Source organism: Homarus americanus, unplaced genomic scaffold (assembly GCF_018991925.1).
Source record: "Homarus americanus isolate GMGI-L3 unplaced genomic scaffold, GMGI_Hamer_2.0 scaffold19117, whole genome shotgun sequence".
NCBI lineage: Eukaryota > Metazoa > Arthropoda > Malacostraca > Decapoda > Nephropidae > Homarus > Homarus americanus.
This window is the reverse complement of record NW_024754704.1, coordinates 2,817,254-2,843,436: the sequence shown is the minus strand read 5'-3', so window position 1 is coordinate 2,843,436 and position 26,183 is coordinate 2,817,254. Positions and strand designations below refer to the sequence as shown.

The 26,183-nt window shown below is 44.4% G+C and overlaps 1 protein-coding gene and 1 long non-coding RNA gene across 2 annotated transcripts; both read right to left on the bottom strand.

Annotated features, from left to right (window-relative positions):
* Nucleotides 1–291: 291 nt before the first annotated feature.
* LOC121855955 (uncharacterized transmembrane protein DDB_G0289901-like) lies at nt 292–25,879 on the bottom strand. The gene is made up of 10 exons (XM_042351174.1): nt 25,843–25,879; nt 23,762–24,612; nt 22,937–23,648; nt 19,375–19,389; nt 18,278–18,738; nt 17,677–18,164; nt 12,512–12,568; nt 12,226–12,441; nt 6,331–6,714; nt 292–899 (listed from the first exon to the last, which is right to left on the bottom strand). Exons 1-10 carry the CDS (start codon nt 25,849–25,851, stop codon nt 550–552), a joined length of 3,543 nt encoding a protein of 1,180 aa, XP_042207108.1. The 5' UTR covers nt 25,852–25,879; the 3' UTR covers nt 292–549.
* LOC121856010 lies at nt 18,563–19,409 on the bottom strand. The gene is made up of 3 exons (XR_006086868.1): nt 19,375–19,409; nt 18,701–18,812; nt 18,563–18,584 (listed from the first exon to the last, which is right to left on the bottom strand). It is a non-coding gene; the product is annotated as an uncharacterized LOC121856010 (long non-coding RNA).
* Nucleotides 25,880–26,183: the final 304 nt, after the last annotated feature.

Here is a 26,183-nt window from a genome sequence, read left to right as displayed (position 1 = left end):
TTATATTCAATCAATATTTACTTTGTTATAATAAGCATATCAATAAAGTAGTCATGTCATACAGGTAGAAGCCTGAACTTGTCTTAATGTATTAGACAAGTTCGGTCAAAACAAATAAACTGAACCTTGCTCCTAAGAACTAAAAAAAAATGTCTCGGACTCGTAAAATATTTCCAATAAATAGTGCGGCTCCCTTGGGTACACACGTTTTAAACATATTTTGGCTTATATGCTTTTATCAAATCACATTTTTCTCATAATTGGTGTTAGGTGGAATGAACATCAGAAGCATCGTATTTGTGCAAAATATATTTCTTTCATAGGTAAGAGAGTACAAGTAATAAGCGTATGGTGGATATATCCGGTAAGGTAAACAGAGCCTCGGGGTAACATGAGGCTGTGTTGACATGACAGTGGTGGGAGGAGGAAGACCCAGCAGGATGTTACCAACACAACTGAAGGATACATAAAGTGAGAAAGGATTTGTGCTGAAGGACTTCATGGTAGGCGTCTTAGAGAGTCATGTCAACAGTTATAGGATGAAGAGACTCAAGGGGCGCCGTAGAATCTGCTCGGAGTCTGAGGACGAGGGGCGCTGGCCGCACCAGAGCCTCCAAAGCCTCCACCAGTTGAGCCTCCGAAGCCTCCGCCAGTTGAGCCTCCGAAGCCTCCACCAGTTGAACTTCCAAAGCCTCCGCCAGTTGAGCCTCCGAAGCCTCCACCAGATGAACCTCCGAAGCCTCCGCCAGTAGAACCTCCAAAGCCTCCACCAGTTGAACCTCCGAAACCTCCGCCTGTTGAGCCTCCGAAGCCTCCACCAGTTGAACCTCTATGGCCTCCACCAGTTGAGCCTCCGAAGCCTCCACCAGTTGAGCCTCCGAAGCCTCCACCAGTTGAACCTCCGAAGCCTCCGCCAGTTGAGCCTCCGAAGCCTCCACCAGTTGAACCTCTATGGCCTCCACCAGTTGAGCCTCCAAAGCCTCCACCAGTTGAGCCTCCGAAGCCTCCGCCAGCTGACCCTCCATATGATCCACGTCCACCTGAAGCAGCCGCGGCGGCGTCCTCCAGACGAGCCTTCTCGATCTGGGCGATGGCGTGGGCGGGGAGGGGCGGGGGCGTGGGCAGCAGGTCAGACTCCACGCGGTAGCCGTACTCGTCTGCTACGAAGTTGAAGTCAGCTGGAGTTCCATCAGGGAACGTAAACCTGCAACCCATAATATTATAATTAGCTTCATCACCAACAGCTAAAAGTTTCAAACTATCAACAAAAAATATATTTCATCTCAACGTCATTGTGTGTTGTTATTGGTTACTCACGACCATCCTCCCTGAGACGCCACGGCGCCAGTCTCCCCCTGGGGGGCGCCCTGCTCATGACGACTGATGCCGTCACCAGTCTCGAACTCGAAGCTGTAGTTGCCGAACTCATCAGGTCCCTGACGCTCGTCCCTCAGGATGGGGACTACAGGACCTGAAGGTTGGTAGCTTCCCCTGGCAGAGCTTCCACTTGCTGCACCCCCGAAGCCTCCACTCGCTGCGCCTCTGAAGCCTCCACCAGCTCCTCCTCCGAATCCTCCAGGAGCCGAGCTTCCGAAACCTCCACTACCTGCTCCTCCGAAGCCTCTACTACCAGGTGCACCCCCGAGGCTCCCCCAGTAGGTGCACCCCCTGAAACCCCCACCAGGTGCACCCCCGAAACCCCACCAGGTGCACCCCCGAAGCCTCCACTTGCTGCTCCACCCCCGAAGCCTCCACTTCCTGCTCCACCCCCGAAGCCTCCAACAGAAGAACCTCCGCTGCCTCTCCTTGGTGTACCATAAGAGGTAGATGGGAGCTTCGCGGCTCCCACAACCACCACCAAGGCACACAACACCGCCTTCTGTTGAACACACGAAAACTTTACATCCTCTCTCAGAATAATAGAGTCGATAGTAAATTCCATAATACTAACTCATTCTATTTGTGTTTGTGAACCCAATAGAACACATGCACGAATAGGAAGACTAGTAAATTAAAAGATTGGTTGAATTATATGGACATACTCCTGCTATACACATTTACTTGCCTCTATCTAACAATTTAATAAACAAATGTCAAATCTATGGCCAATTATGATATTATTAATAAACTAAAATTATTCTGTTATTACATTCTATCAATCTTCAGTGACACATCAGTTCATCATTACGTCAGGTAACAGCCAATCAAAAGTGTTCCGGGGAAGATAGACGTGGGAGATCTGTACTTCTATACCTGTAACTTTTATACCTGTAACTTTAATACAGTAACTCATATAAATATGTACTTTATATAGCCAGTGGTGCTCTTACCGAGATCATGTTGGCCTGAAAGACAATCGAGAGTGAGTGTGGAGCTTCTCAAGTGACCCGACGCTTATATACCCGCCCGACCAGCCCAGACCATCACGACCCTAAGGTGAAACACTCAAAGAAAACGGATCCAGTTGAAGGGAAAATTGAACCAGGCCAGATGAGAGAGAGAGAGAGAGAGAGAGAGAGAGAGAGAGAGAGTTTTAAAATGAGTCTTAATTCGAAATAAGTAGATGGAATTCCTTATTTTTCATCTATATAAAAAATACGAATCTTGTAAATAAAACCAAACAATAACAACTTAAAATTTATTTTCTTAAAGACAAAAAAAGGGGGAAATAAATTTATTCCTATTTTAGTATTTCCTAAACAAACTAAACTGAACTGAATTAAACTAAACTAAACTAAACTAAACTAAACTAAACTAAACTAAACTAAAATAATTCAGCTGGACAAAAATATATTTCTCACAATACAAAATACTGATACACAAGATTTATTTCACCTGAAGATTAACCACCCTGACGCTACATGGGTGAGGTGAGGTGAGGTGAGGTGAGGTGAGGTGGGGTTGGGTTAGGTTAGGTTACCATTAGGGTGATTAATCTCCAGGTGAAATAAGCTGGGGTGTCTAATCTTCAGGTGACCCGATGTGTATCTGTTCCAGGGAGTCAGACCAAAAACTGACCGTGACATCAAAATAAATAAAGATAAATAAACAAACAAAATCTCTCACTGTATAACTAAACATTAATTAATCTTTCAAGTGGCCATCATTATCTCTGAGGGATGGCGACCACAGCCCTCTTCACCAAACGACTTGAGGATGTTTTTTTACCAATCTTTTTACATATTGTTTTCATCTCTCCAATACCATAGGTTAATAATTTCAATCTATCATTCAAGCTTTTGTTTATTACCTTCAATTATTACCTATTATTATTTCTTCTATATTTTATTATCCTTATTTATCGAAAGTTTATATATTTTTCTTCGTATTCTATAAACTCAGTCTATATTTTTTTTCGATAATAAAAGAAGTTATTTTCTGGTCTATCTGTACACGACTCAGAACCATTAACCATTGTTAGCCAGTACTACCAGCTCAGAGTACACACCTTAGCCAGTACTACCAGCTCAGAGTACGCACCTTAGCCAGTACTACCAGCTCAGAGTACACACCTTAGAACAGTACTACCAGCTCAGAGTACACACCTTAGCCAGTACTACAAGCTCAGAGTACGCACCTTAGCCAGTACTACAAGCTCAGAGTACACACCTTAGCCAGTACTACCAGCTCAGAGTACACACCTTAGAACAGTACTACCAGCTCAGAGTACACACCTTAGCCAGTACTACAAGCTCAGAGTACGCACCTTAGCCAGTACTACAAGCTCAGAGTACACACCTTAGCCAGTACTACCAGCTCAGAGTACACACCTCCTCCTCTTGAGTCATTCATCATCCAACACAGCCTCATTTAGTTTCCCGCCACAACAAAAACTTTCGGAAATGATAACTCGAAATGTATTTATGACTCTTATTTTAGCTCTTCAATCTTCACAACAAGTAAAACAGGTTAAATTTATCGTTATGGTTCGTTTTAGACGTACGTGCGTACGTACGTGTGTGTGTGTGTGTGTGTGTGTGTGTGTGGATCTTGATGTGGGGAATGTATACTCACTTTTCCGCCTCATTTCTCAGAGAATAATAGACGACTTTCAGGAACAAGTGACAGGTGAGGTGAGGTGAGGTGAGGTGAGGTGAACATTGCATTAGAACATAAGAAAATAAGGAGTCTGCAATAGGCCGGTTGGCCTGTGCATGGCAGCTCCTGTAGAGAGTTACTACCACTCTCTATCATCCATGAATCTATCCAGTCTCCTTTTGAAACTTTTCAGCGTTCCAGCAATTACTACAAGGTTGCTAAGCTTGTTCCACTCGTCCACCACTCTATTTGTGAAGCAATTCCTTCCTATCTCCCTCCTAAACCTAAAATTATCCAACTTAAATCCGTTGCTCCGAGTCCTATCCTGCTCGGATATTATAAGAACTTTATCTATAGCCCCTTTATTGATTCCTTTCACCCACTTAAATACTTCTATCATATCTCCCCGCACTCTTCGTCTTTCTAGGGAATGCAAGTTAAGTTTCTTTAACCTATCCTAATATGGAAGGTTTCTAAGTCCCGGAATCATTTTCGTCATTCTTCGCTGCACCGACTCTAGTGAATTGATATCCATTCTATAATAGGGGCACCAGAACTGAACCCATAATCGAGGTGCGGCCTGACTAGCGCAAGATATAGTTGCAATAAGACCTCTGCACTCTTGTTACTTACACTTCTAGATATAAAACCCAATACTTCTAGGTATAAAACACCATGTTTACCTGACGACAAATAAACAAGACAGACAAACACACAACAACACCCATCAATAACAGCAAAAAAAATCCCATCAAAATATTTCTTTACCACGAAAGTAATTTTTTACATCAAGAAAAATGTCAAATCAAAAGTTTCTAGACCTTGAGGCTGTTAGGTTCATTCCCGGTGATAAAAGACTCAAATGAAGGTATTATTCACAAATCAAGACTAATTATGACCAGGTAAATGTCCCCAGGTGTAAGTCTTTCAGGAACATAAATAAACGAACAAATAAAGGAAAACAAAACGATTAAAAGCAAAAAAAATGAAAGTAGTTTTAATATTTTCTAGGACACAAATTATCAATATCACGTAGAAGAGAAAATTATATAAAGTAACAAAACTATTAATTCATAAATGGAGCGTTGAGGTGATATTCAGTTAGTCCCTGACTGGTGATGACTGGTGATGGTGAGGGGAGACTGGTGGTGACTGATGATGGTGAGGGGAGACTGGTGGTGACTGGTGATAGTGGTGATGAGACTGGTGGTGACTGGTGATGGTGAGGGGAGACTGGTGGTGACTGGTGATGGCGGTGATGAGACTGGTAAGACTGGTGGTGGTGGTGATGAGACTGGTAAGACTGGTGATGGTGGTGATGAGACTGGTGGTGACTGGTGATGGTGGTGATGAGACTCGGTGGTGACTGCATGGTGCAGGAGACTGGTAAGACTTCAGGATGGTGGTGATGAGACTGGTGGTGACTGGTGATGGTGGTGATGAGATCAGGCGACTGGTGGTGGTGATGAGACTGGTGGTGACCAAGAGTGGTTCACAGGCAGCACACTATATTACACTGCCCAGGTGTATGGTTGTCTGCTCACCATCATCACGAAGAGGACTTACCACTTCTGAGTTCGAGTGAGTCTTTCAGTGTTTTATTACATCACAAAGTCAATAGTAATTATATAATCCATATAATAACCGTTTACTTTCCTTATATTCAATCAATATTTACTTTGTTATAATAAGCATATCAATAAAGTAGTCATGTCATACAGGTAGAAGCCTGAACTTGTCTTAATGTATTAGACAAGTTCGGTCAAAACAAATAAACTGAACCTTGCTCCTAAGAACTAAAAAAAAATGTCTCGGACTCGTAAAATATTTCCAATAAATAGTGCGGCTCCCTTGGGTACACACGTTTTAAACATATTTTGGCTTATATGCTTTTATCAAATCACATTTTTCTCATAATTGGTGTTAGGTGGAATGAACATCAGAAGCATCGTATTTGTGCAAAATATATTTCTTTCATAGGTAAGAGAGTACAAGTAATAAGCGTATGGTGGATATATCCGGTAAGGTAAACAGAGCCTCGGGGTAACATGAGGCTGTGTTGACATGACAGTGGTGGGAGGAGGAAGACCCAGCAGGATGTTACCAACACAACTGAAGGATACATAAAGTGAGAAAGGATTTGTGCTGAAGGACTTCATGGTAGGCGTCTTAGAGAGTCATGTCAACAGTTATAGGATGAAGAGACTCAAGGGGCGCCGTAGAATCTGCTCGGAGTCTGAGGACGAGGGGCGCTGGCCGCACCAGAGCCTCCAAAGCCTCCACCAGTTGAGCCTCCGAAGCCTCCGCCAGTTGAGCCTCCGAAGCCTCCACCAGTTGAACTTCCAAAGCCTCCGCCAGTTGAGCCTCCGAAGCCTCCACCAGATGAACCTCCGAAGCCTCCGCCAGTAGAACCTCCAAAGCCTCCACCAGTTGAACCTCCGAAACCTCCGCCTGTTGAGCCTCCGAAGCCTCCACCAGTTGAACCTCTATGGCCTCCACCAGTTGAGCCTCCGAAGCCTCCACCAGTTGAGCCTCCGAAGCCTCCACCAGTTGAACCTCCGAAGCCTCCGCCAGTTGAGCCTCCGAAGCCTCCACCAGTTGAACCTCTATGGCCTCCACCAGTTGAGCCTCCGAAGCCTCCACCAGTTGAGCCTCCGAAGCCTCCGCCAGTTGACCCTCCATATGATCCACGTCCACCTGAAGCAGCCGCGGCGGCGTCCTCCAGACGAGCCTTCTCGATCTGGGCGATGGCGTGGGCGGGGAGGGGCGGGGGCGTGGGCAGCAGGTCAGACTCCACGCGGTAGCCGTACTCGTCTGCTACGAAGTTGAAGTCAGCGGGAGTTCCATCAGGGAACGTAAACCTGCAACCCATATTATAAGTAATTAGCTTCATCACCAACAACAGCCAGAAAAGTTTCTAAACTATCAACAAAAATATATTTCATCTACGTCACGTGTTGTTATTGGTTCACGACCATCCTCCCTGAGACGCCACGGCGCCAGTCTCCCCCTGGGGGGCGCCCTGCTCATGACGACTGATGCCGTCACCAGTCTCGAACTCGAAGTTGTAGTTGCCGAACTCATCAGGTCCCTGACGCTCGTCCTTCAGGATGGGGACTACGGGACCTGAAGGTTGGTAGCTTCCCCTGGCAGAGCTTCCACTGGCTGAGCCCCCGAAGCTTCCACTTCCTGCTCCTCCTCCGAAGCCTCCACTTCCTGCTCCACCTCCAAAGCCTCCACTTCCTGCTCCACCTCCAAAGCCTCCACTTCCTGCTCCACCTCCGAAGCCTCCACTTGCTGCTCCACCCCCGAAGCCTCCACCTCCTGCTCCACCCCGAAGCCTCCACTGCTGCCCACCCCCGAAGCCCCCACCAGGTGCACCCCCGAAACCTCCACAGAAGAACCTCCGCTGCCTCTCCTTGGTGTACCATAAGAGGTAGATGGGAGCTTCGCGGCTCCCACAACCACCACCAAGGCACACAACACCGCCTTCTGTTGAACACAAGAAAACTTTACATCCTCTCTCAGAATAATAGAGTCGATAGTAAATTCCATAATACTAACTCATTCTATTTGTGTTTGTGAACCCAATAGAACACATACACGAATAGGAAGACTAGTAAATTAAAAGATTGGTTGAATTATATGGACATACTCCTGCTATACACATTTACTTGCCTCTATCTAACAATTTAATAAACAAATGTCAAATCTATGGCCAATTATGATATTATTAATAAACTAAAATTATTCTGTTATTACATTCTATCAATCTTCAGTGACACATCAGTTCATCATTACGTCAGGTAACAGCCAATCAAAAGTGTTCCGGGGAAGAAAGACGTGGGAGGTCTGTACTTCTATACCTGTAACTTTTATACCTGTAACTTTAATACAGTAACTCTTATGAATATGTACTTTATATAGCCAGTGGTGCTCTTACCGAGATCATGTTGGCCTGAAAGACAATCGAGAGTGAGTGTGGAGCTTCTCAAGTGACCCGACGCTTATATACCCGCCCGACCAGCCCAGACCATCACGACCCTAAGGTGAAACACTCAAAGAAAACGGATCCAGTTGAAGGGAAAATTGAACCAGGCCAGATGAGAGAGAGAGAGAGAGAGAGAGAGAGAGAGAGAGAGAGAGAGAGAGAGAGAGAAAGTTTTAAAATGAGTCTTAATTCGAAATAAATTGATGGAATTCCTTATTTTTCATCTATATAAAAAAATACGAATCTTGTAAATAAAACCAAACAATAACAACTTAAAATTTATTTTCTTAAAGACAAAAAAAGGGGGAAATAAATTTATTCCTATTTTTGTATTTCCTAAACAAACTAAACTGAACTGAACTGAATTAAAATTAACTCAACTGAACTAAACTGAACTAAACTAAACTAAACTAAACTAAACTAAAATAATTCAGCTGGACAAAAATAAATTTCTCACAATACAAAATACTGATACACAAGATTTATTTCACCTGAAGATTAACCACCCTGACGCTACATGGGTGAGGTGAGGTGAGGTGAGGTGGGGTTGGGTTGGGTTAGGTGAGGTTACCATTAGGGTGATTAATCTCCAGGTGAAATAAGCTGGGGTGCCTAATCTTCAGGTGACCCGATGTGTATCTGTTCCAGGGAGTCAGACCAAAAACTGACAGTGACATCAAAATAAATAAACAAATAAACAAACAAAATCTCTCACTGTATAACTAAACATTAATTAATCTTTCAAGTGGCCATCATTATCTCTGAGGGATGGCGACCACAGCCCTCTTCACCAAACGACTTGAGGATGTTTTTTACCGATCTTTTTACATATTGTTTTCATCTCTCCAATACCATAGGTTAATAATTTCAATCTATCATTCAAGCTTTTGTTTATTACCTTCAATTATTACCTATTATTATTTCTTCTATATTTTATTATTCTTATTTATCAAAAGTTTATATATTTTTCTTCGTATTCTATAAACTCAGTCTATATTTTTTTTCGATAATAAAAGAAGTTATTTTCTGGTCTATCTGAACACTACTCAGAACCATTAACCATTGTTAGCCAGTACTACCAGCTCAGAGTACACACCTTAGCCAGTACTACCAGCTCAGAGTACACACCTTAGCCAGTACTACCAGCTCAGAGTACACACCTTAGCCAGTACTACCAGCTCAGAGTACACACCTTAGACAGTACTACCAGCTCAGAGTACACACTCAGCCAGCACCACAAGCCCAGAGAGCACACACTCCAGCCATACTACCAGCTCAGAGTACACACCTTAACCAGTACTACTTAGCTCAGAGTACGCAGACCAGCCAAAAGTACTACCAGCTCAGAGTACACACCTTAGCCAGTACTACCAGCTCAGAGTACACACCTTAGACAGTACTACCAGCTCAGAGTACACACCTCCTCATCTTGAGTCATTCATCATCCAACACAGCCTCATTTAGTTTCCCGCCACAACAAAAACTTTCGTAAATGATAACTCGAAATGTATTTATGACTCTTATTTTAGCTCTTCAATCTTCACAAGTAAAACAGGTTAAATGTATCGTTATGGTTCGTTTTAGACGGGCGTACGTGTGTGTGTGTGTGTGTGTGTGTGTGTGTGTGTGTGTGTGTGTGTGTGTGTGTGTTTGTGTGTGTGTCTGCGTGCGTGTGTGTCTGTGTGTGTGTGTGTGTGTGTGTGTGTGTGTGTGTGTGTGTGTAGGTGTGTGCGCGCGCGTGTGTGTGCGCGCGCGCGTGTGTGTGTGTGTGTCTGTGTGGATCCTGGGATGTGGGGAATGTATACTCACTTTTCCGCCTCATTTCTAGAGAATAATAGACGACTTTCAGGAACAAATGACAGGTGAGGTGAGGTGAGGTGAACATTGCATTAGAACATAAGAAAATAAGGAGTTCGGGTAATAGGCCGGCTGGCCTGTGCATGGCAGCTCCTGTAGAGAGTTACTACCCACTCTCTATCATCCATGAATCTATCCAGTCTCCTTTTGAAACTTTCCAGCGTCTGTTAATCTCTTACTACAAAGTTGTTAAGCTTGTTCCACTCCGTCCACCAATTTTATTTTGTGAACCAGTTCCCTTCCTATCTCCCTCCTAAACCTAAACTTATCCAACTTAAACTGTTGTTCGAGTCCTATCCTGCCTTCGGATATTATAAAAACTTTATCTATATCTCCTTTATTGATTCCTTTCACCCACTTAAATACTTCTATCATATCTCCCCACACCTCTTCGTCTTCTAGGAATGCAAGTTTAGTTTCTTTAACCTATCCTGATATGGAAGGCTTCTAAGTCCCGAATCATTTTCGTCAATCTTCGCTGCAACTGACTCTAGTGAATTTATATCCATTCTATAATAGGGCACCAGAACTGAACCGCATAATCGAGGTGCGGCCTGACTAGCGCAAGATATAGTTGCACAAGACCCTGCAATCTTATTATTTTTACACTTCTAGATATAAAACCCAATGCTTCTAGGTATAAATCACCATGTTTACTCTGACGACAAATAAACAAGACAGACAAACACACAACAACACCCATCAATAACAGCAAAAAAATCCCATCAAAATATTTCTTACCACGAAAGTAATTTTACATCAAGAAAAAATGTCAAATCAAAAAGTTTCTAGACCTTGAGGCTGTTAGGTTCATTCCCGGTGATAAAAGGATCTCCAAATGAAGGTATATTACTATTTACAAATCAAGACTAATTATGACCAGGTAAAGGTGCCTAGTGTGTAAGTCTTTCAGGAACATAAATAAACGAACAAAACAAAGGAAAACAAAACGATTAAAAAGCAAAAAATGAAAGTAGTTTTATTATTTTCTAGACAAATTATCAATATCACGTAGAAGAGCAGAAAAATTATATAAAGTAACAAACTATTAATCTCATAAATGGAGCGTTGAGGTGATATTCAGTTAGTCCCCTGACTGGTGATGGTGAGGGGAGACTGGTGGTGACTGGTGAGGGAGACTGGTGGTGACTGTGATGGTGGTGGAGGAGACTGGTGGTGACTGGTGATGGTGGTGATGAGACTGGTGGTGACTGGTGATGGTGGTGATGAGACTGGTGGTGACTGGTGATGGTGGTGATGAGACCGGGTGATGACTGGTGATGGTGAGGGGAGACTGGTGGTGACTGATGATGGTGAGGGGAGACTGGTGGTGACTGGTGATAGTGGTGATGAGACTGGTGGTGACTGGTGATGGTGAGGGGAGACTGGTGGTGACTGGTGATGGCGGTGATGAGACTGGTAAGACTGGTGGTGGTGGTGATGAGACTGGTAAGACTGGTGATGGTGGTGATGAGACTGGTGGTGACTGGTGATGGTGGTGATGAGACTGGTAAGACTGGTGGTGGTGGTGATGAGACTGGTGGTGACTGACAGCCTAAGAGCATCACCAGGTACAACACCTTATTACACTGCCCAGGTGTAATGGTTGTCCTGCTCACCATCACTGAAGGAGGACTTACCACCGAGGTTCGAGTGAGTCTTTCAGTGTTTTATTACATCACAAAGTCAATAGTAATTATATAATCCATATAATAACCGTTTACTTTCCTTATATTCAATCAATATTTACTTTGTTATAATAAGCATATCAATAAATAGTCATGTCATACAGGTAGAAGCCTGAACTTGTCTTAATGTATTAGACAAGTTCGGTCAAAACAAATAAACTGAACCTTGCTCCTAAGAACTAAAAAAAAATGTCTCGGACTCGTAAAATATTTCCAATAAATAGTGCGGCTCCCTTGGGTACACACGTTTTAAACATATTTTGGCTTATATGCTTTTATCAAATCACATTTTTCTCATAATTGGTGTTAGGTGGAATGAACATCAGAAGCATCGTATTTGTGCAAAATATATTTCTTTCATAGGTAAGAGAGTACAAGTAATAAGCGTATGGTGGATATATCCGGTAAGGTAAACAGAGCCTCGGGGTAACATGAGGCTGTGTTGACATGACAGTGGTGGGAGGAGGAAGACCCAGCAGGATGTTACCAACACAACTGAAGGATACATAAAGTGAGAAAGGATTTGTGCTGAAGGACTTCATGGTAGGCGTCTTAGAGAGTCATGTCAACAGTTATAGGATGAAGAGACTCAAGGGGCGCCGTAGAATCTGCTCGGAGTCTGAGGACGAGGGGCGCTGGCCGCACCAGAGCCTCCAAAGCCTCCACCAGTTGAGCCTCCGAAGCCTCCGCCAGTTGAGCCTCCGAAGCCTCCACCAGTTGAACTTCCAAAGCCTCCGCCAGTTGAGCCTCCGAAGCCTCCACCAGATGAACCTCCGAAGCCTCCGCCAGTAGAACCTCCAAAGCCTCCACCAGTTGAACCTCCGAAACCTCCGCCTGTTGAGCCTCCGAAGCCTCCACCAGTTGAACCTCCAAAGCCTCCACCAGTTGAACCTCCGAAGCCTCCACCAGTTGAGCCTCCAGCCTCCACCAGTTGAACCTCTATGGCCTCCACCAGTTGAGCCTCCGAAGCCTCCACCAGTTGAGCCTCCGAAGCCTCCGCCAGTTGAGCCTCCATATGATCCACGTCCACCTGAAGCAGCCGCGGCGGCGTCCTCCTGACGAGCCTTCTCGATCTGGGCGATGGCGTGGGCGGGGAGGGGCGGGGGCGTGGGCAGCAGGTCAGACTCCACGCGGTAGCCGTACTCGTCTGCTACGAAGTTGAAGTCAGCGGGAGTTCCATCAGGGAACGTAAACCTGCAACCCATAATATTATAATTAGCTTCATCACCAACAGCTAAAAGTTTCAAACTATCAACAAAAAATATATTTCATCTCTACGTCATTGTGTGTTGTTATTGGTTACTCACGACCATCCTCCCTGAGACGCCACGGCGCCAGTCTCCCCCTGGGGGGCGCCCTGCTCATGACGACTGATGCCGTCACCAGTCTCGAACTCGAAGTTGTAGTTGCCGAACTCATCAGGTCCCTGACGCTCGTCCCTCAGGATGGGGACTACAGGACCTGAAGGTTGGTAGCTTCCCCTGGCAGAGCTTCCACTTGCTGCACCCCCGAAGCCTCCACTCGCTGCGCCTCTAAAGCCTCCGCCAGCTCCTCCGAATCCTCCAGTAGCCGAGCTTCCGAAACCTCCGCTACCTGCACCCCTAAAGCCCCCACTACCAGGTGCGCCCCCAAAGCCCCCACTACCAGGTGCACCTCCGAAACCCCCACCAGGTGCACCTCCGAAACCCCCACCAGGTGCACCTCCGAAACCCCCACCAGGTGCACCCCCGAAGCCCCCACCAGGTGCGCCCCCAAAGCCTCCAGCAGGAGAACCTCCACTGCCTCTCCTAGGTGGGCCGTAAGAGGTAGATGGGAGCTCCGCGGCTCCCACAACCACCACCAAGGCACACAACACCGCCTTCTGTTGAACACAAGAAAACTTTACATCGTCTCTCAGAACAAAGAAAGTCCAGAAGTTAGTTATTCATTTAATGGAAAACAATTATCTTTACATCTGGAGACTCTTGGTGAACCAGAAAATATATTCAGTGAGAAAATGGTGCTCTTACCGAGATCATGTTGGCCTGAAAGACAATCGGGAGTGAGTGTGAGGCTTTTCAGGTGACCCGACGCTTATATACCCGCCCGACCAGCCCAGACCATCACGACCCTGAAAGTGAAACACCAAGAAAACGGATCCAGATGAAACCTTGAGTGTTCTTGTACATCACCTTACGGGAGGTCCTGAAATTATACCACTGAGTGAGACATGTTAAGAAAGATACTAAGCCATTGAGAGATGCACTGAGAAACACACACTAAGAAAGACACTGAGAACAAAGAAACGGTTGTGCTTTACATAGTGGATGGCTCAGTTCAATCCCATTATCTCTCTCTTATGGGCGGGAGATGTAAAAGAGGTGTGGCAAACCCGTTATTACAGCCAAACATTTCCAGACACCTGAAGACGCTTAACATTTCCAGCCATGACACCTGACCGTTTCATCATATACTGTGGTGGAGTCGCAGATTAATGGTGGAAGAAAAGATAGAAATTACCGCAGCATTACGAAGATAAAATGGAGATGAATGAAGGTGAATGAGGGAAGAATTACGACTATATTGAACTTGTGGTGAATAAAGGAGGTGAATGAATAAAGAATGTCCACTATATTGAAATTGGAAAGATATAGAATAACACGAAGGGATTAAAGAATGTAGGAAAGAGAGATTGGGTTTATTAAAGTTACTTGAAGATTTACAGACGAATGATAACTTTCTTAATATTATAATTATGAGAGAAAATGTATTGTTATTCTTCCATTGTTATTGATGTGGACTTGGGATATGAAACTTGTGAAGATATGACGTACCAGACTGAGCCATTACCAGTTACACCAGGCTCCCTCACACCAGTCTCCCCACCATCACCAGTCAGGGACCAATTGACTGTCACACCAGGTCTTGTGACCTCAACACTTCCAGTTATGAATCAAACATCTTCTTACTTATGAAATAAAACTTTTTTATTTACTACATATACCTGTCGTTGTTTGTCCTCTGTAATAGTGTAAACATCCTTGTTGACGCAGTGTACGGGAACCAAACAACACACACAAACGTTAGTGTGAAAAATACACAAGTGAACCCATTACGTCAGTCAATGGACCTGTACAGTATATCACAGACAGGTTGAGGTGAAGGAGGTGTAATTCTCTCATTTTCTGGATGGTTGAAAACCTGGAGTTTTATACTACTAGTACTAGCTCACATGACCAGGAGGTGAGGTGAGGTTATGGTTATATTACTAGTACTAGCTCACATGACCAGGAGGTGAGGTTATGGTTATACTACTAGTACTAGCTCACATGACCAGGAGGTGAGGTTATGGTTATACTACTAGTACTAGCTCAAATGACCAGGAGGTGAGGTTATGGTTATACTACTAGTACTAGTTCACATGACCAGGAGGTGAGGTTATGGTTATACTACTAGTACTAGCTCACATGACAAGGCGGTGAGGTTATGGTTATACTACTAGTACTAGCTCACATGACCAGGAGGTGAGGTTATGGTTACATTACTAGTACTAGCTCACATGACCAGGAGGTGAGGTTATGGTTACATTACTAGTACTAGCTCACATGACCAGGAGGTGAGGTTATGGGAGGTTCACATGACAAGGCGGTAGGTTATGGTTATACTACTAGTACTAGCTCACATGACCAGGAGGTGAGGTTATGGTTTATACTACTAGTACTGGACCAGGAGGTGAGGTTATGGTTACATTACTAGTACTAGCTCACATGACCAGGAGGTGAGGTTATGGTTATACTACGAGTACTAGTTCACATGACAAGGCGGTGAGGTTATGGTTATACTACTAGTACTAGCTCACATGACCAGGAGGTGAGGTTATGGTTATACTACTAGTACTAGCTCACATGACCAGGAGGTGAGGTTATGGTTATACTACTAGTACTAGTTCACATGACCAGGAGGTGAGGTTATGGTTATACTACTAGTACTAGCTCACATGACAAGGCGGTGAGGTTATGGTTACACTACTAGTACTAGCTCACATGACCAGGAGGTGAGGTTATGGTTATACTACTAGTACTAGCTCACATGACCAGGAGGTGAGGTTATGGTTATACTACTAGTACTAGGTCACATGACCAGGAGGTGAGGTTATGGTTATACTACTAGTACTAGTTCACATGACCAGGAGGTGAGGTTATGGTTATACTACTAGTACTAGTTCACATGACCAGGAGGTAAGGTTATGGTTATAATACTAGTACTAGTTCACATGACTAGGAGGTGAAGTTATGGTTATACTACTAGTACTAGCTCACACTGGAAAACAAACACCATCTCCTCAGTGGATTCGAATATGGGACCGCTAGTATCTTATACCAGTAGGATAACCACTACACCACCACACATAATGGTGAAATAGTTAAGGGTGATGACTGTGTATATAAAGAGTCTACTGATGTCTACTCGTGACTGGTTGTAATAAGTGTATTTCCACCATCTGGTTCCACACTGTTCTCTCTCTTGTACTGCATCTCCCGACCATCACAGTGAGATAACCGGTTTGACCTGAGACACCCACTGCACACAACTATTTCTTGGCTCTTATAATTATGACAGAGCTGAGAAATATTTGACCCATAAAGATAGTTATATCTCACTGTTTTGGAAAGCTTGTTGTGGTAATCTTATTTATATTGTGTTGGGTGATGACTAACTCAGAGTCAGGTGTTACAGGTAGTATATTCATTAAGATTTATTCACCTTATAAAAGTTTATCGATATATAACAATAGTGTCCGAGATAAAGGAGATTTATTTCATTTATTTACTTCAGACTATTATTATTTGTGGAGTGTAAAGTGAAATTATATAAACATTAATTAATTGGAACTTGACTGTATAGGTTAAGTAACATAATTTTAAAAGATATAATATTCAATAACACACTGTCCATTATGGCTGTCTCTAGTACCTTATGTTTATGATTTAACATTAATCCACACTAAATATATTGTACCCTTGTGTGGCTCTAAGTGGTACAGCATCAGAACCTCTCTGGTGATGATATGTGGGAACACCGTGTTAACCTGACACAAACCTTCAACTGAATCCGTTTTCTCTGAGTGTTTCGCCTTCAGAGTCGTGATGGACATACAAACATACAAGTATATCTTTCTCATCCATAATATACCAAAACAAGACTCTATGAATACATGTATATCTGTCATGGTGGTAATGGTAGCCTTTACAAGACACTATATCATGTCTACCTCCTCATGTCTACCTCCAGTACAAGCAAAGATGTTGTTTGTGGGAATGAATGTGAGAGATATAACCTAACATTATCAGTATTACATCAAGCATATTACTCTTTCTTCCATCTAAGTCTTACATTCTCAAAGACTTTATCCATTCTTCATTCTTATCTCCATTATATGTGTTTCTATGAGTTTTCTTATAGGTATCTTATTCTACACTACAAGATGAATCATATCTGAGACATTTCTATGCACTAGTCATCCTAATCATCCTGTGAAATATATCATTCATTATCCTGTAGTTCATGTATAAGTATTTTTATTTATTTCATCGTTTTGGTACTTGGTGTAGTGAAAATTCTTAAATACTCTTTATGTTTTAATTCATATATTTTGATCATCTGTATAAAGGTACAATTAATAAGCGTATGGGTAAGAGAACCAGAGCATGTGAGTAATGACGAGGCTCTGGTAGGAGGAAGGCCCGAGAACCAGAGCCTGTGAGTCATAACGAGGGTCTGGTAAGAGGAAGGCCCGAGAACCAGAGCCTGTGAGTAATGACGAGGGTCTGGTAGGAGGAAGGCCCGAGAACCAGAGCCTGTGAGTAATGACGAGGCTCTGGTAGTAGGAAGGCCCGAGAGGAGGTGACCAACACAACTGTAAATCAATAGTTATAGGAGGATCCACGATGAAGGACAACATGGTATGAGTCTTATAGAGTTCTGTCTAGTTACAGTCTGGTGATGGTTAAGGGAGGCCATAAGTCCTGCTGGGAGCCTGAGGACGAGGGGCGCTACCCGCTCCTGCACCCCCAAAGTCTCCACCAGAACCTCCGAAACCTCCACCAGTTGATCCTCCGAAACCTCCACCAGTTGAGCCTCCGAAGCCTCCACCAGTTGAGCCTCCGAAGCCTCCACCAGTTGAGCCTCCGAAGCCTCCACCAGTTGAGCCTCCAAAGCCTCCACCAGTTGAGCCTCCGAAGCCTCCACCAGTTGATCCTCCAAAGCCTCCACCAGTTGAGCCTCCGAAGCCTCCACCAGTTGATCCTCCAAAGCCTCCACCAGTTGATCCTCCAAAGCCTCCACCAGTTGATCCTCCGAAACTTCCACCAGTTGAGCCTCCGAAGCCTCCACCAGTCGAGCCTCCGAAGCCTCCGCCAGTTGAGCCTCCATATGATCCACGTCCACCTGAAGCAGCCGCGGCGGCGTCCTCCAGACGAGCCTTCTCGATCTGGGCGATGGCGTGGGCGGGGAGGGGCGGGGGCGTGGGCAGCAGGTCAGACTCCACGCGGTAGCCGTACTCGTCTGCTACGAAGTTGAAGTCAGCGGGAGTTCCATCAGGGAACGTAAACCTGCAACCCATAATATTATAATTAGCTTCATCACCAACAGCTAAAAGTTTCAAACTATCAACAAAAAATATATTTCATCTCTACATCATTGTGTGTTGTTATTGGTTACTCACGACCATCCTCCCTGAGACGCCACGGCGCCAGTCTCCCCCTGGGGGGCGCCCTGCTCATGACGACTGATGCCGTCACCAGTCTCGAACTCGAAGTTGTAGTTGCCGAACTCATCAGGTCCCTGACGCTCGTCCTTCAGGATGGGGACTACGGGACCTGAAGGTTGGTAGCTTCCCCTGGCAGAGCTTCCACTGGCTGAGCCCCCGAAGCTTCCACTTCCTGCTCCTCCTCCGAAGCCTCCACTTCCTGCTCCACCTCCAAAGCCTCCACTTCCTGCTCCACCTCCAAAGCCTCCACTTCCTGCTCCACCTGCGAAGCCTCCACTTCCTGCTCCACCCCCGAAGCCTCCACTGCTCCACCCAAGCCTCCACTTCCTGCTCCACCCCCGAAGCCTCCACTTGCTGCTCCACCCCCGAAGCCTCCACCCCCGAAGCCTCCAACAGAAGAACCTCCGCTGCCTCTCCTTGGTGTACCATAAGAGGTAGATGGGAGCTTCGCGGCTCCCACAACCACCACCAAGGCACACAACACCGCCTTCTGTTGAACACAAGAAAACCTTCACGTCGTCCACCAGTACAATAAAGAGTCGAGAAGTTTTAAATTTTTTTTAAAAGAAAAACCTAAAACAATTCTTAAATTCAATTCCTTTTTGGAAACTTACAATAAGAATTCGAATGTCTTTTAATTCAGTCAGCTATCAAACATCAAACTTCCATGGCCTCAGTTCTCTCAATCCGCATTTAGTTTTGTGAACAATGATTACATGAGTTAGAGACTTCAGTAGTTGAATCAGTAAACAACGAAATATGGCTCGTGAAGAACGATGGCGTGGACGCTCAAGTTAATAAGAACATTTACTATAGATGGTTAAAGGACAATTTCACGTTATGAATCTCTATTGCCAGGTGAAACTGACTTTACTGTATATTACTTGAATAACTCTTAGAAGCATATTTTTTTCTTGAATTATTTTGGCCAAATGTAATATAGTTGTGGAAGATAAACAGTAAAACACATTAAAAGAGATTTATCGTTATTCTAAAGTACTTTGTTTCTTTTATCAACGCTGAGAATATAAGTTTGTAAGTGGTGCTCTTACCGAGATCATGTTGGCCTGAAAGACAATCGAGAGTGAGTGTGGAGTTTCTCATGTGACCCGACGCTTATATACCCGCCCGACCAGCCCAGACCATCACGACCCTGAAGGTAAAACACTCAAAGAAAACGGATCCAGTTGAAGGCTTGAGTCAGGCCAGAAGAGAGTTTTTATATATCACCTTCTGGGAGGTCGTGGGGCCATACCATTGAGAGCCACACACACACGTGAACAATATATTTAATGTGGATAAAATTAAAGCGAACTACGAAATAGAAAACACAAGAGGCAGCAATATTAGTAGTGTGTTTTTGAAAAATTTATCGTTCAAAATTGCGTCTCTTAACCTATACAGTCAAGTTCCAAATCATTAATGTTATATAATTTCACTTTACACTCCACAAATAATAATAGTCTGAAGTAAATAAATGAAATAAATCTCCTTTATCTCGGACACTATTGTTATATATCGATAAACTTGTATAAGGTGAATAAATCTTAATGAATATACTACCTGTAACACCTGACTCTGAGTTATTCATCACCCAACACAATATAAATAAGATTACCACAACAAACTTTTCAAAACAGTGAGATATAACTATCTTTATGGGTCAAATATTTCTCAGCTCTGTCATAATTATAAGAGCCAAGAAATAGTTGTATACAGTGGGTGTCTCAGGTCAAACCGGTTATCTCACTGTGATGGTCGGGAGGTGCAGTACAAGAGAGAGAACAGTGTGGAACCAGATGGTGGAAATACACTTATTACAACCAGTCACGAGTAGACATCAGTAGACTCTTTATATACAGTCATCACTCTTAACTATTTCACCATTATGTGCGGTGCTGTAGTGGTTATCCTACTGGTATAAGATACTAGCGTTCCCATATTCGAATGCACTGAGGAGATGGTGTTTGTTTTCCAGTGTGAACTAGTACTAGTAGTCTTACCATAAACCTCACCTCCTGGTCATGTGAGCTAGTACTAGTGTATAACCATAACTTCATCCCCTTGTCATGTGAACTAGTACTAGTAGTATAACCATAACCTCACCTCCTGGTCATGTGAACTAGTACTAGTAGTATAACCATAACCTCACCTCCGGGTCATGTGAACTAGTACTAGTAGTATAACCATAACCTCACCTCCTGGTCATGTGAGCTAGTACTAGTAGTATAACCATAACCTCACCTCCTGGTCATGTGAACTAGTACTAGTACTAGTAGTATAACCATAACCTCACCTCCTGGTCATGTGAGCTAGTACTAGTAGTATAAAACTCCAGGTTTTCAACCATCCAGAAAATGAGAGAATTACACCTCCTTCACCTCAACCTGTCTGTGATATACTGTACAGGTCCATTGACTGACGTAATGGGTTCACTTGTGTATTTTTCACACTGTAACGTTTGTGTGTGTTGTTTGGTTGCCGTACACTGCGTCAACAAGGATGTTTACACTATTACAGAGGACAAACAACGACAGGTATATGTAGTAAATAAAAGAGTTTAATTTCATAAGTAAGAAGATGTTTGATTCATAACTGGAAGTGTTGAGGTCACAAGATTTGGTGTGACAGTCAATTGGTCCCTGACTGGTGATGGTGGCGAGACTGGTGTGACTGGTGATGGTGGAGAGACTGACATGACTGAGTGTTTCACCAGATAGAACACCTTGATATGCTGCCCAGGTGTTATGTTTTATCTTCTCTACCGCACCACCATGAGGGCGACGCCATCTGTGAGGGAGTTACTACACTACGTGTCTGCTGTTCAACACCTTAGCTCACATGATCTACGTGTGTAAACATTAATCTGTATGTTCACTGTATGTTCCTTCACCTCTCTCTAATGAAGGCTTTTGTTAAACCACCAATGTATGTAATAAGTCATTTATGTCCAATGTATATTTTCAGCCTTCGAACTGCAAACTTTTTCAATAAACCGTTTATTATTATTATTATTTATTATTATTTATATGCTAGACTTACTATACTGTATAGATCATCCCTTTAATCGGAATGACCTATGTGTGTCTGTCATTCATTATTGTACTTATCTTTCTATCTCCCATCTCTTCATCCACTTCACATAAATAAGTAATTAACACAACCTCCTCTTATTACAAAGTCAAACCATATATTCTCATCTTACATCTCCAAGGTGCTGACCAAACCTATCGTAAATCCAGACCAGGTTACTCTTCACCCATCTGAAGACGGCACCGTAAACAGCCCACAACCTCTTCTCTATCACGCGGCGAAGAAAAAACAAATAATTAAAAGAGTTGCAGGGAATGTAATGGATGTTCTCCTTCAGTTAACATCATTACATTACGTACATTAACGTTTCTTTTCCTTAGGTGTTTTGTTATCAAATTACCCCTTCACTACGGGAGACCACTTTTAACATTTTATTTAGAGTACCCCCACCACCCAACCCCCGTACACAAGGGGTTAAAACAATTATGTATATTTAGTTCTATTTCTCTATTTACCTACTCGTGGTTATATCATTTCCAGTGTGTAATGTTGAGTAACTCTTTGGTGCCTCAAGACCAAACATTATACCTTAATTACTATTAACCATTTGGCCTACAGTGACAAGTATAACCTGATCCTACAGTGACAAGTATAACCTGATCCTACAGTGTCAAGTATAACCTGATCCTAGAGTGTCAAGTATAACCTGATCCTACAGTGTCAAGTATAACCTGATCCTACAGTGTCAAGTATAACCTGATCCTACAGTGACAAGTACAACCTGATCCTAGAGTGTCAAGTATAACCTGATCCTACAATGACAAGTATAACCTGATCCTACAATGACAAGTATAACCTGATCCTACAGTGACAAGTACAACCTGATCCTACAATGACAAGTATAACCTGATCCTACAGTGACAAGTACAACCTGATCCTACAATGACAAGTATAACCTGATCCTACAGTGACAAGTATAACCTGATCCTACAGTGACAAGTATAACCTGATCCTACAGTGAGGGTATACCTAACTAGCCCAGAGGTATACAGAAAAGGGCACAAAGGAAAGAAAAATGGTCTCCGCCACTGACTGCTGTACTCTAACTACCATACAGGTGTCATTGGTGGTGTAGATGGCGTAATTATAGACCATTACGTACACTAGATCGAATCATTCCGCTCGATACTTTACCTACAAACTATCATCCAGATAATACAGACAGGAAATATTCTTCTATTTTCAGACTTATCCTACTTGGTATTTCCCCTATTACCGTTTTGTTAATAAGGTATCACGGAAATTCATTTTTAATATGTCAGTTTAAAATAATATATTTATATCATATATAAAAGTACAACTAATAAGCGTATGGCGGATATATCCGGGAAGGTAAACAGAGCCTCGGGGTAACATGAGGCTGTGTTGACATGACAGTGGTGGGAGGAGGAAGACCCAGCAGGATGTGACCAACACAACTGAAGGATACCTAAAGTGAGAAAGGATATGTGCTGAAGGACTTCATGGTAGGAGTCTTAGAGATTCATGTCAACAGTTATAGGATGATGAGACTCAAGGGGCGCCGTAGGTCCTGCTGGGAGTCTGAGGACGAGGGGCGCTGGCCGCACCAGAGCCTCCGAAGCCTCCACCAGATGAGCCTCCGAAGCTTCCACCAGCTGAGCCCCCGAAGCCTCCACCACTTGAGCCTCCGAAGCCTCCACCAGTTGAGCCTCCGAAGCCTCCACCGGGTGAACCTCCGAAGCTTCCTCCAGTTGAGCCGCCGAAGCCTCCAGATGAACCTCCTGCACTACCAGACCCTCCATAACCCCCAGCAGATGCACCTCCAACTGAAGAGCCTCCAAAGCCTCCACCTGATGAGGCCCCAGCGCCGCTCGATGATCCACCGAAGCCTCCACCAGTTGAGCCTCCGAAGCCTCCACCAGTTGAGCCTCCGAAGCCTCCACCAGATGAGCCTCCGAAGCCTCCACCAGTTGAGCCTCTGAAGCCTCCACCAGTTGAACCTCCGAAGCCTCCACCAGTTGAGCTTCCACCAGTTGAGCCTCCGAAGCCTCCGCCAGTTGACCCTCCGAAGCCTCCGCCAGTTGAGCCTCCATATGATCCACGTCCACCTGAAGCAGCCGCGGCGGCGTCCTCCTGACGAGCCTTCTCGATCTGGGCGATGGCGTGGGCGGGGAGGGGCGGGGGCGTGGGCAGCAGGTCAGACTCCACGCGGTAGCCGTACTCGTCTGCTACGAAGTTGAAGTCAGCGGGAGTTCCATCAGGGAACGTAAACCTGCAACCCATAATATTATAATTAGCTTCATCACCAACAGCTAAAAGTTTCAAACTATCAACAAAAAATATATTTCATCTCTACGTCATTGTGTGTTGTTATTGGTTACTCACGACCATCCTCCCTCAGACGCCACGGCGCCAGTCTCCCCCTGGGGGGCGCCCTGCTCATGACGACTGATGCCGTCACCAGTCTCGAACTCGAAGTTGTAGTTGCCGAACTCATCAGGTCCCTGACGCTCGTCTCTCAGGATGGGGACTACAGGACCTGAAGGTTGGTAGCTTCCCCTAGCAGAGCTTCCACTTGCTGCACCCCCGAAGCCTCCACTTCCTGCTCCCCCTCCGAAGCCTCCACTTCCTGCACCACCCCCGAAGCCTCCACTTCCTGCTCCACCTCCGATGCTCCCACTTCCTGTTCCACCTCCGAAGCCTCCACTTCCTGCACCACCCCCGAAGCCTCCACTTCTTGATCCACCTCCGTATCCTCCACTTCCACTACCTGCTCCACCTCCGATGCTTCCACTTCTTGATCCACCCCCGACGCCTCCACTTCCTGCACCACCCCCGAAGCCTCCAGTTCCTGCTCCACCTCCGAAGCCTCCAGTTCCTGCACCACCACCGAAGCCTCTAGTTCCTGCTCCGCCTCCGAAGCCTCCAGTTCCTGCTCCACCTCCGAAGCCTCCAGTTCCTGCTCCACCCCCGATACCTCCAGTTCCTGCTCCACCTCTATAGCTTCCACTACCAGGAACTCCACCACCTTGAGAGCCTCCAGACACCCCTCCTACACCTCCTTGCGTCGGCCCTCTAAATCCTGACCCGGACGAGCCCCTAAAACCTCCCCCACCTGGACCACCTCCACCTCCACCTCCACTGCCTCTACTCGGAGTACCGTAAGAAGTAGATGGTGCTTGACCGTACTGTGGCACAGACGCCACCACGACGGCCAGTGTACACAGCACCACCTTCTGCAGGAGGAAGAAACACACACTTCGAGTTACTAGGTGTAATTTATAACTGTGTGTGTTGTGGAGGTGAGAAAAATGAGTACAATCAGCGTTCTCGTTCTGTATGTATAGTGTGTGTGTGTGTGTGTGTGTGTGTGTGTGTGTGTGTGTGCTATAATATTAAACATGAAGTAGACAGACTGAACCTCTTACACAATAGAAACAAAATATATATAAACTTTACTTTGGGAAAATTTCACAAAAGACCAAAAGAAAAAACGAAGGATTTTAACTCCCACAGACAACGGTAACAACACATTATCCCATACCAGATGTGTAGCTAATTATTCTACCTGACCTCTGACTCTACGATAAACCATTACCTGGAGATACACTTAGCATCATACTTACACATTACAAGACTATTAATAACCTCGATTTGGATACGAGAAAGAGGCAAAAAAAAATAATACTCTAGATTAATAACTAAATCTAAGAACTAATCTAGAAAACCCACAGATAACTAGAAAACTTCAAGAATTATGGTACTATACTGTAATAATAGTACATAAAGAACCTATAGCCCCCCGACGGATTATATATATAAAGTACGTTACAAGGAGGTTTCACTGTACGTGTGTTTGTACTTGAAGAAAATATATGAGTCTATTATTACGTTACTGATGTTTGTAATCTGATTTTCACTACATGGAAATTACTGTATCTTTTGACTGTACACCTGTTAATTAAATCTAACTACAAAATCGGAGCCTGTAATCTGAACTCACTAAATGAAAGGTACTGAACACCTTCTAAATGTACACCTGTTAATTAAATCTAACTACAAAATCGGAGCCTGTAATCTGAACTCACTAAATGAAAGGTACTGAACACCTTCTAAATGTACACCTGTTAATTAAATCTAACTACAAAATCGGAGCCTGTAATCTGAACTCACTAAATGAAAGGTACTGAACACCTTCTAAATGTACACCTGTTAATTAAATCTAACTACAAAATCTGAGCCTGTAATCTGAACTCACTAAATGAAAGGTACTGAACACCTTCTAAATGTACACCTGTTAATTAAATCTAACTACAAAATCGGAGCCTGTAATCTGAACTCACTAAATAAAAGGTACTGAACACCTTCTAAATGTACACCTGTTAATTAAATCTAACTACAAAATCGGAGCCTGTAACCTGAATCCTCTGCTACTAAAGAAGGCGACGACGACGAAGAAGACTTACCGACAACATGTTGCTGGGTTGGCGAGGTCGGAAGGTATGTGTTGTGCACCCTGGCCTGACCCTCTTATATACACCAGCCCGCTTGAACCGCCCCCGCTTGGCGCATCCAACCAATCCTTTCACTCTTGGCCACATCGTCATGCACTTCATGACGGGAGACCTTCGGGGATACGGGGAGGGAGGGGAATGGGAGGCAAGAGAGGAAGTAATAGAGGGGGGGCAAAAGGAAGGGATGAGAGGGGGGGCGTGGGGGAAGGAGGTAAGGTAAGAAGGAGGAAAGGGATGAGGATGGTAGAGAGAGGTAGTAGAAGGGGGATGAGTGGATGAGACGAAGTAGGGGA

What these genes read in the sequence shown, in the direction of transcription:
- LOC121855955 (XM_042351174.1), bottom strand. An exon ending in GCGTCTCAGGGAGGATGGTC is followed by an intron (nt 18,165 to 18,277) that starts GTGAGTAACCAA and finishes TATGGGTTGCAG; the next exon opens with GTTTACGTTCCCTGATGGAA. An exon ending in AACTGGCGGAGGCTTCGGAG is followed by an intron (nt 900 to 6,330) that starts GCTCAACTGGTG and finishes GAGGCTTCGGAG; the next exon opens with GTTCAACTGGTGGAGGCTTC.